This window comes from Oncorhynchus gorbuscha, linkage group LG25 (genome assembly GCF_021184085.1).
Source record: "Oncorhynchus gorbuscha isolate QuinsamMale2020 ecotype Even-year linkage group LG25, OgorEven_v1.0, whole genome shotgun sequence".
In the NCBI taxonomy this organism is placed as follows: domain Eukaryota; kingdom Metazoa; phylum Chordata; class Actinopteri; order Salmoniformes; family Salmonidae; genus Oncorhynchus; species Oncorhynchus gorbuscha.
Genome location: NC_060197.1, coordinates 11534261 through 11548707, shown reverse-complemented (window position 1 = coordinate 11548707; position 14447 = coordinate 11534261). Strand labels below are relative to the sequence as shown.

Below are 14447 nucleotides of genomic sequence, written 5' to 3'. Positions count from 1 at the left end.
TTAGTTCCGTCTTTCTCTCGGTTTCTCCCACTCTTTCTCACTCCGTCTCGCTCTTTCGCTACCACACTTTCTCTGTGTGTGTTGCTCTTCATCTCCATTTCTCTGTCTCCCTTTTCTTATCTGAGATCCAATCGTATACAATGCGTGACTGTGATTCTCAAACCACACCTTCACAGGGTTTCGGGAGGACTCTCGTTCCATTTTCTGCGTGTCCTGTGGCGCAAGTCTTTTATCGGGGTATTGTTACGCCTATCTATCGTCTGCGTCTTCTAGTTTTCTCATAAATATCCTATAAGTCGGAGCCCCTACAGATGCCCCTCCCCCCGCACACACACCTTTTCACACCGGACCCCCTTCCTTCGCTCCTTCACTACGAGTCATCTCCACGGGAGGCAGGGTGGCAGGTGAGGTGAGTTATGCCCCTCTTCAGTCTGAGATGTATAACGTCCATTACAGTTGCGCCTGCCAGCACCCCTGTCCTGTTCCTAATGACTTGTTTGAAGCCAGGCCTCAAAATTGAGAATTCGAGGCGCCGACAGTGGCTAATGGACACAGGTGCTCCTGCAGTGTGCGCGTGCACCCCCACACACACACACTGATTAATGGCCAGGTCTGGTGTGCTCTCTCCACAGCGTTAGTGTTAGCGTGTTATTCGTATGATTAGTCACACATGAGACCGAGAGGAAGAGATGCTAAAGTAGAGCTGTTGTCAACTCTCTGAAAGAGCATCTGGAGCCTTCCAGCTGCTCTGTCTAATACACAGTAACCGACCAATGGTCTCAGGGACAGAGAGAAGATGTAGCCAGTCTGGATCCATGCTCTGGGGTTGTTGATTTGGGAATAGTGAGAGGGCAAATGAGTGTCTGTCCATGTGTCTGTAGGAGAGCGTCCATCTGTGTGTGATTCTCATGCGATGGTCTGTGTGTATTTATATCTGAGTGGCAAGGTGGTCACTTGCAGACGGACTTTGAGGAAAGGTAGATGCACACACACACACACACACACACACACAGACTCTCAGACACACGCAATATAAACATGCCAGGTCCCCTAGTTCTCTTGTAGAATGTAAATTGGCTCGGTCTTTGTTTAATGCTTTGTCGACCTTGAAAAGTGTAACGCATTTTGAATGAAAGTACACAGAACCGCTGTGCCTGAGCAGCGGTGAGCGTGAAGGCGAGTGAGGGATGGAGGAAAGGGTGGCGGGAGAGGGGTTGAGTGGATAAATTGGTGTAGCGTGCTGCTGTTTTATGATGGAGGTCAGTCAGGCTTATGGTCTGATCATTTTATTCATATCTGATGATGGAACTCTTGAACTCAATAGCAAAGCCAGGCTGAGATCACTGGTCCTAATCTTTAATCAGGAACAGGAGACACTGCAGGCAAACACACACACACATGAACACACACACACACACACACACACCCACACACACACACACACACACACAGAGAATGGTGATTTTAAATTGAATCCATCAAAACAGAATTCCACCCGTATTGCCCCCAGATTCAATTTGGATTGGTTGATTTAAAGTGATTCTCTGCTTCTTCTTCTTTCTAACATCTCCCTTTTTATTACCCCCCCCCAATCACTCACTCCACCCCTCCTTTTCAACCACCTCTCCCCCTCCCAACTTACCCCCCTTCCTACCCTCATCCTACCTCTCTCCAGACTACCAGCGGTTGATGACAGTTGCGGAGGGCATCACCACCCTGCTCTTCCCGTTCCAGTGGCAGCATGTCTATGTGCCCATCCTACCCGCCTCACTGCTGCACTTCCTGGATGCCCCCGTGCCCTACCTCATGGGCCTGCAGTCCAAGGAGGGCACCGACCGCTCCAAACTAGAGCTGCCACAGGAGGTGTGTCTCTGTGTGTGTCAGTGTGTGTGTGTATGCAACTGCGAATGGGTCTGTTTTTTTTTATTTGTAAGTGTGTGTCTCCACACAATAGGCAGTTACAGTAAGGGCTCATTGTTGCTGAATGCACACTGTCCAAGGCCATCCAACCCTGACTCTGCACAATGAGCCTCCCACCCACACAGGCAGACAACCTGGCTTCTATTCAGACTGAGCGGGAAGTGGAAAAATGCCGCTTTCAGACTGTTATTGTGGAGAAATGTCTATTAGAAGTTAATTTTAGTTTGTTGGAAAGCACTTAAACCTCTCTGAGATACTTCTATTGGTTTTGTCACTCACAGCCCAATGTGTTTGCATAGACCCCTATTACTCCTGTGTGGAAGGAACTCAAACGGACATTTCTCTAGAACGGCTTAGTGGATTTTGGGATCGTGTGTGTGTGTCTATACCCTCTGCCTCCTCCCTCCTCCCAGCTTGAGCGGCCTCCTCCTCCAACAGTGAAAGCGATGGAACCCTCGGTGCACAGCGTGTGTGTGTGTGTGTGTGTGTGTGGGGACGAGATAAGACTCCTAATGGTCTGGAACGTCCCAAAGAGATCTCCAGCTTCAGGGCTCTCCCTCCCTCCCACCCCCACCGCTCATTAATCTGTCCCATTCCGTATGCATGGTAATTATCCGAGTCAGTGCGGCATCCGACGACGTTCCCTGGTGCTGCTCCTGCCTCCTCACAATCCAATTGTCTGCCCCCCTGAGTTCCTCCGGATCATCCCCTAAAGATCACACGGTGCCAAATGTTTTAATTTAGGAATATCTCTCTTTTCTGATTGATTCTTTGAAGTGAGGAGGATGAAATGGAGGGATGAAAGAGGAGCTGAAAGCAAACGGAAAGAAGGGAAGGATCATAGAGAGAGGATGTGAATGAATGAATGACTTGCCTTTTTTAAACCCTGGCTCTGTAGAAAGAATTCATCTCATTTCCATTTCAAATGGAAGAACAATCATTTGTCTCCTAATCATATTAGTCATGTTTGCATAGAAAATACCAAACAAGTACATGCACATGCACACACTCATGAATGCCAACAGTTTCATGTAATTTTGTCCCTCTTGATCCTCCATCCTTTCTATTGAATGCAAAAGAGGAATCCATGGCTTTTAACCGAAACTAGGCCAAACATTGTGTGCCTGTACAATCACCCAGCAGGGGTGCGTGCTCCTTTTTCCGCAGCTCCTAAATCAGGCGGATGTGCTGCAGTCTTCTCCGCTACCTAAATAAACCTCTGTTAGGCCAATCCACATCAGGTTAGATCTGTGCACAGACAGCTGATGCAGCCCACACAGAGCCATGCACATGAGTCAAACCTGGACCCAGAAATACATGGAGAAGAAAATGTTGAGTTTTGAAATTCACATCTGGAGCCAATGCTGTTATTAAACTATAGTCAATTGGTAGTAAACCCAGCGTTTCAGATGCCAGTAAATGATAATGTAATGTATTCAGGTGTACAGTAACTCCTAGTCATCCTCTCACAGGGACAGTAGAGCCTGTGTGTGTGTGTGTGTGTGTGTGTGTGTGTGTGTGTGTGTGTGTGTGTGTGTGTGTGTGTGTGTGTGTGTGTGTGTGTGTGTGTGTGTGTGTGTGTGTGTGTGTGTGTGTGTGTACAGTATCATTGTTCCCCTGTGTGTCTCAGATGGAGGAGTGCTATAGAGCTGGAGTGGCAGTGTAATACATTAGACTGGGGCTTGGGGAGAGAAGGCTGTAAGCCCCGTTTCTACCACTGTAAGCTGTCATTGTGGTTGGTTTTTGAGTGTGTTGCTTTGTCTGTTCGAGTAAGACACCAGGGATGGTAGGTGTGTTTGAATTTGTATGTGTGATTTTATGCGAATTGTGGTTGTGATTGGTGTGCAAGCGTGTGTATTTGTTTCTGTCTGGCACACTACCCTTGAGCACAGGGTTTATGTCGTAATGCTGGTGGTTTGTCACAGTAACTCAATTATGTCAGGTTTGGGTTTATTACTGACATTCATCTCTTTTTCATGTCAATCACATACTGACCCAGTTACCCAATACTCAAATCTGTGCATGTCCATTCCCCAACCCCGACACACCCCTCTCTGAGTTTCTATTCATTGAGCAATAGCTATGTTATAATTGTTGTATAATCTTTCATCTTATTCCAAACCTCCCTCTCTCCTAACAGGCTAACCTGTGCTTCGTGGACATTGACAACCACTGTATCGAGCTGCCTGAGGACTTCCCCCAGTTCCCTAACAAACCAGAGTTCATCCAGGAGCTCAGTGAAGTCCTCCTCCGCTATGGAATATCCCCAGTGGGGGGCGCTCCTCCAACCTCTGTCCCCACCACCACCACCACCCCTGGGTCTGTCTCTACCCGTCACCCTGGTCTGAAGAGCCAACAGGCCCTGAGGGAGCTAGAGGATGATGGGAGGAATGGGAACCTAGGAGGGGAACAGTTAGCTGTGTTGGAGCTTCTCCAAGGGAACGCGACTCTGGAAAGACTCCAGGCTCTGGCTAAGAGAACGGGGGTCCGTGTGGAAGCCCTGAGGGGGGTAGGGGGTGAGGGAGAGGGCCAGGGGGGGAGGACTGCAGTCGAAGAGGAGGAGCTGAGGAACGCTAAGCTGAATGTACAGCTGAGGGAGGTGTTCGCTAGCAGGTTTACCACAATGTTTGCGGACTATGAGGCCTTCGTCATCCAAAGCGCTCCGGATCTGGAGTCCTGGCTCACCAACCGAGAGCAGATGCACAACTTTGATAAGGTGATGGGTTGACACACAGAGACATGTACACACACACACACACACACACACACACACACACACACACACACACACACACACACACACACACACACACACACACACACACACACACGGTTTATCTTGATGTAACGGGCTGTTTATTGAGGCCTGTGATGTGTGATAGTGGAAGTCCACTGTGGCATTACCGTGTTTGTGAGATGCTGGATTCAATTCTTTCCTGAAACCCATCAACCTTGAAAATATTCCATTTGATAAATAAGTAAGACGAACAAGGCCGGAGCTGTTAAGACTCGGTATTGGCAATAACAATGTTTGCATTTATGAAATCACTGGGGAAATGCATTCATATCAGCAAGCAGACAGAAAACAGAGTTGGTTGCTGTGTGTTTATGCTACGTGCTGTGCACCCAGAGTTGCGCACTATTTCCGTTATTTGTATTTGAAATATGTATTTCAATTACTTCTGACTATTTAGTTAATTGTATTAATTGTGCCTTCGGAAAGTATTCAGACCCCTTGACTTTTTCCATTTTGTTACGTTACAGCCTTTTTCTAAAATGGATTAAATAAATGCACATCCTCAGCAATCTACACACAAAATACCCCATAATTATAATGCGAAAAAAAGGTTTTTAGAAATTTTAACAAATGCATTAAACATGAAAAACAGATACCTTATTTACATAAGTATTCAGACCTTTGCTTAGAGACTCAATGTATCATCCTTGAGATGTTTCTACAACTTGATTGGAATTCACATGTGGTAAATTAAATTGATTGGAAATGATTTTCAAAGGCACCCACCTTTCTTATATAAGGTCTGACAGTTGACAATGCATGTAAGAGCAAAAACCAAGCCATGAGGTCGAAGAAATGTCCGTAGAGCTCCCAAGACAGGATCGTGTCGAAGCACAGATCTGGGGAAGGGTACTACAACAATTATGTAGCATTGAAAGTCCCCAAAAACAAAGTGGCCTCATCATTCTTAAATGGAAGAAGTTTGGAACCACCAAGACTCTTCCTAGAGCTGGCCGTCCAGCCAAACTGAGCAGTCAGGGGAGAAGGTCCTTGGTCAGGGAGGTGACCAAGAACCCGATGGTCACTCTGACAGAGCTCTAGAGTTCCTCTGTGGAGATGGGAGAACCTTCCAGAAGGACAACCATCTTTGCAGCACTCCACCAATCAGGCCTTTATGGTAGAGTGGTCAGACGGAAGCCACTCCTCAGTAAAAGGCACGTCATCCCGCTTCGAGTTTTTGAACTCTTTGACCTGAATGCCAAGCGTTACGTCTGGAGGAAACCTGGCACCATCCCTACAGTGAAGCGTGGTGGCAGCATCATGCTGTGGGGATTTTTTTTTCAGTGGCAGGGACTGGGAGACTAGTCAGGATTGAGGCAAAGATGAACACAGCAAAGTACAGAGAGATCCTTGATGAAAACCTGCTCTAGAGCCCTCAGGACCTCAGACTGAGGCGAAGGTTCACCTTCCAACAGGACAATGACCCTAAGCACACAGCCAAGACAATGCAGGAGTGGCTTCAGGACAAGTCTCTGAATGTCCTTGAGTGGCCCAGCCAGAGCCCGGACTTGAACACGATCTAACATCTCTGGAGAGACCTGAAAATAGCTGTGCAGCGACGCTCCCCATCCAACCTGACAGAGCTTGAAAGGATCTGCAGAGAAGAATGGGAGAAATGCCCCAAATACAGGTGTGCCAAGGTTGTAGCATCATACCCAAGAAGACTCAAAGCTGTCATCGCTGCCAAAGGTGCTTCAACAAAATACTGAGTAAAGTGTCTGAATACTTATGTAAATGTCATATTTCAGTTAAAATATATATATTAGCAAAAATGTCTAAAAAAAACACTTTTTACTTTGTCATTATGGGGTATTGTGTGTAGACTGATGGGGGGGAAATGATTTAATCCATTTGAGAATAAGGCTGTAACCTAACAGTCTGAATACTTTCTGAAGGCCCTGTATTTTGCAACAAGATACTTCGAGAGCTGTAATTTTTATTTTCAAAGTACAAAATACTTTTCTATACCTTTTTATTTATAGCTGTTCACTTTGGTGTGATAAGCGCGCCTTCTATATAACTATTAAAAAGCATGCTGAGTAGTATTTTAAGGATCTCCACCAGATGCAAGGCCAATAAATATACCCAGTGTGCTTTGCAGTTCATTTTGGTTCATTTTCACATTTTGGCATTTAGCAGACACTCTTATCCGGAGTGACTTCTAGTCAGTGCATTCAACTAAGGTAGATAAACAACAACAGAACACAGTTATAGTAAGTAAATGTATTTCAAAATACAAAATACATGTATTTTTAATCAAATACTTTTCAAAAGACAAGTATTTTGTAGTTTATTTTGATACATTGATCTTTATGGTATTTTGTAGTTTCTGTCCATCCCTGTGTGCACCTATATCATTTTGTAATTACATTTGTTGCTTTCCCTACCTACTAGTATTTGTCTTCATATCTTTCCCTGCAAGTGCATGCATGTTAATGTATCTGTGTCTGTACTAACAGATCTCCCCTCTCTCCAGGCATCCTTCCTGTCTGACCAGCCGGAGCCCTACCTGCCCTTCCTGTCCCACTTCATCGAGACCCAGATGTTCGCCACCTTCATCGACAACAAGATCATGTCCCAATGGGAGGAGAAGGAGCCGCTGCTCCGCGTGTTCGACGGACGCATCGATAAAGCTCGTCTATACAATGTTAGAGCCCCAAGTCTGAGATCCTCCAACTACCAGAGGTGCACCGTCCTCAAGGAGTCGGGTGAGTCAGAAGAGAGCAGGGGGTGGGGTGGTGGGGGAGGGGCGCGAGCGAGATCGACAGAGGGGGATAGGTGGAATTGAAGGACAAATCTAGAGTCGTTTAAAATGAGTCTTTGGTAGGTAACAGAGAAATAAGGAGAGGGACTAATTGAAAGTTTGGACGTGAATTAGAATGTCCTCTCCTGTGCCGTCTGTCTGATCAGCATGCTGTGGATGACTGCTGTCTCTATCAGTCTGTCTGCCTGACTGGCATACCAACGATGCTTTAAGAAGTCACACAGGACTCCTTTTAAATCCATCTCTTTACACATCCATCTTATTACTTTCCATCTCATCATCCTCTTCTCCTTCTTGACCTCTTTCATGTGTTCACTGGAAACAGCAGACTTCTCTCCACTCAGCAGGTGCTCCCCTTGGCCTATTCTGCCTTTCTTTGTCTCAAAGAAAGCCTCACCCCACAAAGCTCATTCTTCTATGCTCTATTTCTCTTTCTTTCATTCTCTCTCTCACACACACACACACACACACACACACACACACACACACACACACACACACACACACACACACACACACACACACACACACACACACACACACACACACAAGTGCTTCCCCCAAAACACTCCCGCCACCCCTACCCCACTCAGTCAGTCCTGAGTCTGGCTTCCTCACTTCCTTTTGCCTACGCAGCAGAGACTTAACGAGGGCAAGCCAAATGGGTACTAATTAATATTTTGAAAAAGACCTGACCAGACACTCTCACAGACAATGAATAGGGTGTGTGTGTGCGTGCTCACGTCCGTGGTACAGGTATAGGTGGAGTCAATTGGCAGGGTCTGACCTGGCAGACTTTAATGGAACGAGTTCCACTGCCAGCACAGTGGAGTCTGCCACTAGCATAGTTAGTGTAGTCAGCTTAGCTATCACCATTGAGACCGTGTCTGTGCCTCGACCTGGGTTGGGCAAAACTAAACATGGCGGTGTTTGCCTTAGCAATCTCACTAGGATAAAGACCACCTCCATTCCTGTCATTACTGAAAGAGATCATGATACCTCACATCTCAAAATAGGGCTACTTAATGTTAGATCCCTTACTTCAAAGGCAATTATAGTCAATGAACTAATCACTGATCATAATCTTGATGTGATTGGCCTGACTGAAACATGGCTTAAGCCTGATGAATTTACTGTGTTAAATGAGGCCTCACCTCCTGGCTACACTAGTGACCATATCCCCGTGCATCCCGCAAAGGCGGAGGTGTTGCTAACATTTACGATAGCAAATTTCAATTTACAAAAAGAAAATGACGTTTTGTCTTTTGAGCTTCTAGTCATGAAATCTATGCAGCCTACTCAATCACTTTTTATAGCTACTGTTTACAGGCCTCCTGGGCCATATACAGCGTTTCTCACTGAGTTCCCTGAATTCCTATCAGACCTTGTAGTCATTGCAGATAATATTCTAATCTTTGGTGACTTTAATATTCACATGGAAAAGTCCACAGACCCACTCCAAAAGGCTTTTGGAGCCATCATCGACTCAGTGTGTTTTGTCCAACATGTCTCTGGACCCACTCACTCTCACAGTCATACGCTGGACCTAGTTTTGTCCCATGGAATAAATGTTGTGGATCTTAATGTTTTTCCTCATAATCCTGGACTATCAGACCACCATTTTATTACGTTTGCAATTGCAACAAATAATCTGCTCAGACCCCAACCAAGGAACATCAAAAGTCGTGCTATAAATTCACAGACAACACAAAGATTCCTTGATGCCCTTCCAGACTCCCTCTGCCTACCCAAGGACGCCAGAGGACAAAAATCCGTTAACCACCTAACTGAGGATCTCAATTTAACCTTGCGCAATACCCTAGATGCAGTTGCACCCCTAAAAACTAAAAAAATGTCTCATAAGAAACTAGCTCCATGGTACACAGAAAATACCCGAGCTCTGAAGCAAGCTTCCAGAAAATTGGAACGGAAATGGCGCCACACCAAACTGGAAGTCTTCCGACTAGCTTGGAAGGATGGTACCGTGCAGTACCGAAGAGCCCTTACTGCTGCTCGATCGTCCTATTTTTCTAACTTAATTGAGGAAAATAAGAACAATCCGAAATTCCTTTTTGATACTGTGGCAAAGCTAACTAAAAAGCAGCATTCCCCAAGAGAGGATGACTTGCACTTTAGCAGTGATAAATTCATGAACTTCTTTGAGGAAAAGATTATGATTATTAGAAAGCAAATTACGGACTCCTCTTTAAACCTGCGTATTCCTCCAAACCTCAGTTGTCCTGAGTCTGCACAACTCTGCCAGGACCTAGGATCAAGAGAGACGCTCAAGTGTTTTAGTACTATATCTCTTGACACAATGATGAAAATAATCATGGCCTCTAAACCTTCAAGCTGTATACTGGACCCTATTCCAACTAAACTACTGAAAGAGCTGCTTCCTGTGCTTGGCCCTCCTATGTTGAACATAATAAACGGCTCTCTATCCACTGGATGTGTACCAAACTCACTAAAAGTGGCAGTAATAAAGCCTCTCTTGAAAAAGCCAAACCTTGACCCAGAAAATATAAAAAACTATCGGCCTATATCAAATCTTCCATTCCTCTCAAAGATTTTAGAGAAGGCTGTTGCGCAGCAACTCACTGCCTTCCTGAAGACAAACAATGTATACGAAATGCTTCAGTCTGGTTTTAGACCCCATCATAGCACTGAGACGGCACTTGTGAAGGTGGTAAATGACATTTTGATGGCATCGGACCGAGGCTCTGCATCTGTCCTCGTGCTCCTAGACCTTAGTGCTGCTTTTGATACCATCGATCACCACATTCTTTTGGAGAGATTGGAAACCCAAATTGGTCTACACGGACATGTTCTGGCCTGGTTTAGGTCTTATCTGTCGGAAAGATATCAGTTTGTCTCTGTGAATGGTTTGTCCTCTGACAAATCAACTGTACATTTCGGTGTTCCTCAAGGTTCTGTTTTAGGACCACTATTGTTTTCACTATATATTTTACCTCTTGGGGATGTTATTCGAAAACATAATGTAAACTTTCACTGCTATGCGGATGACACACAGCTGTACATTTCAATGAAACACGGTGAAGCACCAAAATTGCCCTCGCTAGAAGCATGTGTTTCAGACATAAGGAAGTGGATGGCTGCAAACTTTCTACTATTAAACTCGGACAAAACAGAGATGCTTGTTCTAGGTCCCAAGAAACAAAGAGATCTTCTGTTGAATCTGACAATTAATCTTAATGGTTGTACAGTCGTCTCAAATAAAACTGTGAAGGACCTCGGCGTTACTCTGACCCTGATCTCTTTTGAAGAACATATCAAGACCATTTCGAGGACAGCTTTTTTCCATCTACGTAACATTGCAAAAATCAGAAACTTTCTGTCCAAAAATGATGCAGAAAAATTAATCCATGCTTTTGTCACTTCTAGGTTAGACTACTGCAATGCTCTATTTTCCGGTTACCCGGATAAAGCACTAAATAAACTTCAGTTAGTGCTAAATACGGCTGCTAGAATCCTGACTAGAACCAAAAATTTGATCATATTACTCCAGTGCTAGCCTCTCTACACTGGCTTCCTGTCAAAGCAAGGGCTGATTTCAAGGTTTTACTGCTAACCTACAAAGCATTACATGGGCTTGCTCCTACCTACCTCTCTGATTTGGTCCTGCCGTACATACCTATACGTACGCTACGGTCACAAGACGCAGGCCTCCTAATTGTCCCTAGAATTTCTAAGCAAACAGCTGGAGGCAGGGCTTTCTCCTATAGAGCTCCATTTTTATGGAACGGTCTGCCTACCCATGTCAGAGACGCAAACTCGGTCTCAACCTTTAAGTCTTTACTGAAGACTCATCTCTTCAGTGGGTCATATGATTGAGTGTAGTCTGGCCCAGGAGTGGGAAGGTGAACGGAAAGGCTCTGGAGCAACGAACCGCCCTTGCTGTCTCTGCCTGGCCGGTTCCCCTTTTCCACTGGGATTCTCTGCCTCTAACCCTGTTACGGGGCTGAGTCACTGGCTTGCTGGGGCTCTCTCGTGCCGTCCCTGGGGGGTGCGTCACCTGGGTGGGTTGATTCACTGTTGTGGTCGGCCTGTCTGGGTTTCCCCCTTTGGGTTGTACCGTGTCGGAGATCTTTGTGGGCTATACTCGGCCTTGTCTCAGGATGGTAAGTTGGTGGTTGTAGATTTCCCTCTAGTGGTGTGGGGGCTGTGCTTTGGCAAAGTGGGTGGGGTTATATCCTTCCTGTTTGGCCCTGTCCGGGGTGTCCTCGGATGGGGCCACAGTGTCTCCTGACCCCTCCTGTCTCAGCCTCCAGTATTTATGCTGCAGTAGTTTATGTGTCGGGGGCTAGGGTCAGTTTGTTTATCTGGAGTACTTCTCCTGTCCTATTCGGTGTCCTGTGTAAATCTAAGTGTGCGTTCTCTAATTCTCTCCTTCTCTCCTTCTTTCTCTCTCTCGGAGGACCTGAGCCCTAGAACCATGCCCCAGGACTACCTGACATGATGACTCCTTGCTGTCCCCAGTCCACCTGGCCATGCTGCTGCTCCAGTTTCAACTGGCCTGGGCCCTAGGACCATGTCCCAGGACTACCTGACATGAGGACTCCTTGCTGTCCCCAGTCCACCTGGCCATGCTCCTGCTCCAGTTTCAACTGTTCTGCCTTACTATTATTCAACCATGCTGGTCATTCATGAACATTTGAACATCTTGGCCACGTTCTGTTATAATCTCCACCCGGCACAGCCAGAAGAGGACTGGCCACCCCACATATGCTCTCTCTAATTCTCTCTTTCTTTCTCTCTCTCGGAGGACCTGAGCCCTAGGACCGTGCCCCAGGACTACCTGACATGATGGCTCCTTGCTGTCCCCAGTCCACCTGACTGTGCTGCTGCTCCAGTTTCAACTGTTCTGCCTTATTATTATTTGACCATGCTGGTCATTTATGAACATTTGAACATCTTGGTCATTTTCTGTTATAATCTCTACCCGGCACAGCCAGAAGAGGACTGGCCACCCCACATAGCCCGGTTCCTCTCTAGGTTTCTTCCTAGGTTTTGGCCTTTCTAGGGAGTTTTTCCTAGCCACCGTGCTTTTACACCTGCATTGTTTGCTGTTTGGGGTTTTAGGCTGGGTTTCTGTACAGCACTTTGAGATATCAGCTGATGTACGAAGGGCTATATAAATAAATTTGATTTGATTTTGATTTGATTTGAGTTCTGTAAAAGCCTAATTGTTCAGGGGGAGCTCTTTCAGAGGTGGTGGCGCGTGCAGTTCCCCAATTATACACACAAAAGAAACTCTTCTATTCTACTTAATTTCCCTCAGTCACTCCGGTGCTCCTCTCTCTCCTGTCTGACAAACAATGAGGACTGAGATTGGAAGATGCATTCGGAGGGTTTTGTTAGACAACAAGAAAAATATCTCATACGAGCCATGTAAAGAATAACCTCGCCAACAGATGAGCTGTTTATCACCGTGAGCGGAGGTTCATTGACGGATGCCTTGTTGGTTTGGGTTGAGTCGTACTGCGTCTGTTTTCTCTCCCTTGTGTCCATGAAAGGAAATGGTTAGAGAAGGAGGTAGGTTTGGAGAGCAAACAGAAAGACCGAGAAAGCAGTGAGATGAAGAGAGCGTGGTGTTTATAGATAATAGGGGAGAGGGGAGGAGGAAAGGGCCGCAGTACAGCATGTCCTGTAGTGAATTGAAGAAAACACTATGCTTTGATGACCTGCCAAGCTTTGTTTAGAGGAGCACAAGAGTGGGAGCTTGTGTGGGTGTCTCTTTTCATTCAAAGTCAACTCAAAAGGTTTAGTCCTAGCATTGTACTAAATGTATTCTCAAGTAGTGGTTATACCAAAAGAAGGCCTTACTCAAAATCCCCCCTCTTGATTTGATCTCCCTGCCCAGCCCAGGCCATCGAACAGCGGCTGATGAAGATCGACCACACAGCCATCCACCCCCACCTGTTGGATATGAAGATTGGACAGGGCAAATATGAACAGGGCTTCTTCCCCAAGCTGCAGTCTGACGTGCTCTCAGTCGGACCCACCAATAACAAGTGAGTATATGATTCCATTACTGAAGAGCCAATCAATGACGGCCATTGTTTCTTGGAAAAAAATGGTAATGGTAACGGTTTGAACACGTTACAGTTGTGTTATGGTGATGTAGTCCAAGTTAACAAGTGTTTATTACCAATTTTCCATCTGTATTATGTATTTTTTTTTTTTTTTTTTTAATGTTTTTATTTTTTATTATGTAGTTGAGTGGAGTCTATATAAATGTTTATGTGGTTAACAGTGTTATGTCTGTCAGCAGGTGGTCCAATCGTACTGCTACGGCTCAGCGTAGGAAAGACCGTCACAGACAACAAACAGAACACCTGACTCTAGAAAACGACCTCAAAGAGGTACGGACATGACACACCGTCCTCCCTCGTCATCCTCTCCTCTCCCTCTGGTTCCATAGCATGCCTTTATGTTCCTTTTTTATTTGATTTCTTTTGAGTTTCTTCTTTTCGTCTTAGCTTGGTTCCTTTTTCAAAGCCTGTCCGTCCTTAACTGATGTCATGTTTGTTTCTGTAGCTTGTTTTCTCTTTGTTTTTTTAGTTTCTATTATTTGAATGTCCTGTGCATTCATGTGCATGGTGCTTCTTTTCCTTTCTTTTCTCGTTCCTGTCTTTTCTGTGGGTCCTGTGCGTTGGGGTTGGGCCGTACCACCTCTCAGCAGGTAGAGGGGTGTCTAGTCCTGCAGAACTCCATGGCGTTTTGGGAGTGGGATAAGGCGTCTCCCCCGCCCCTCAAACCACCAAAAAAGTCTGCCTCTGAGTGCTGCCTGGTATGTGGAGGAGTGACGGACCCTCCCACTATCCCCCAAAAACTGCCTCTACCCCCAAAATCTACCCCTACCCCCAAGATGACCCCCACTCTACTTCACTCCAGTCCTGCTTCACACATACACACACTCCCTGCTTACTCACACACAGTGGC

General features: G+C 45.8%; 1 protein-coding gene across 1 annotated transcript in view; it reads left to right on the top strand.

Annotated features, from left to right (window-relative positions):
* LOC124013737 (DENN domain-containing protein 5B-like) overlaps positions 1-14447 on the top strand; it is a 77673-nt gene that overhangs the window by 47061 nt on the left and 16165 nt on the right. The window contains 5 exon segments of the mRNA XM_046328200.1: positions 1676-1863; positions 4061-4636; positions 7194-7425; positions 13366-13516; positions 13777-13867. Coding sequence (XP_046184156.1) covers positions 1676-1863; positions 4061-4636; positions 7194-7425; positions 13366-13516; positions 13777-13867 — 1238 coding nt within the window.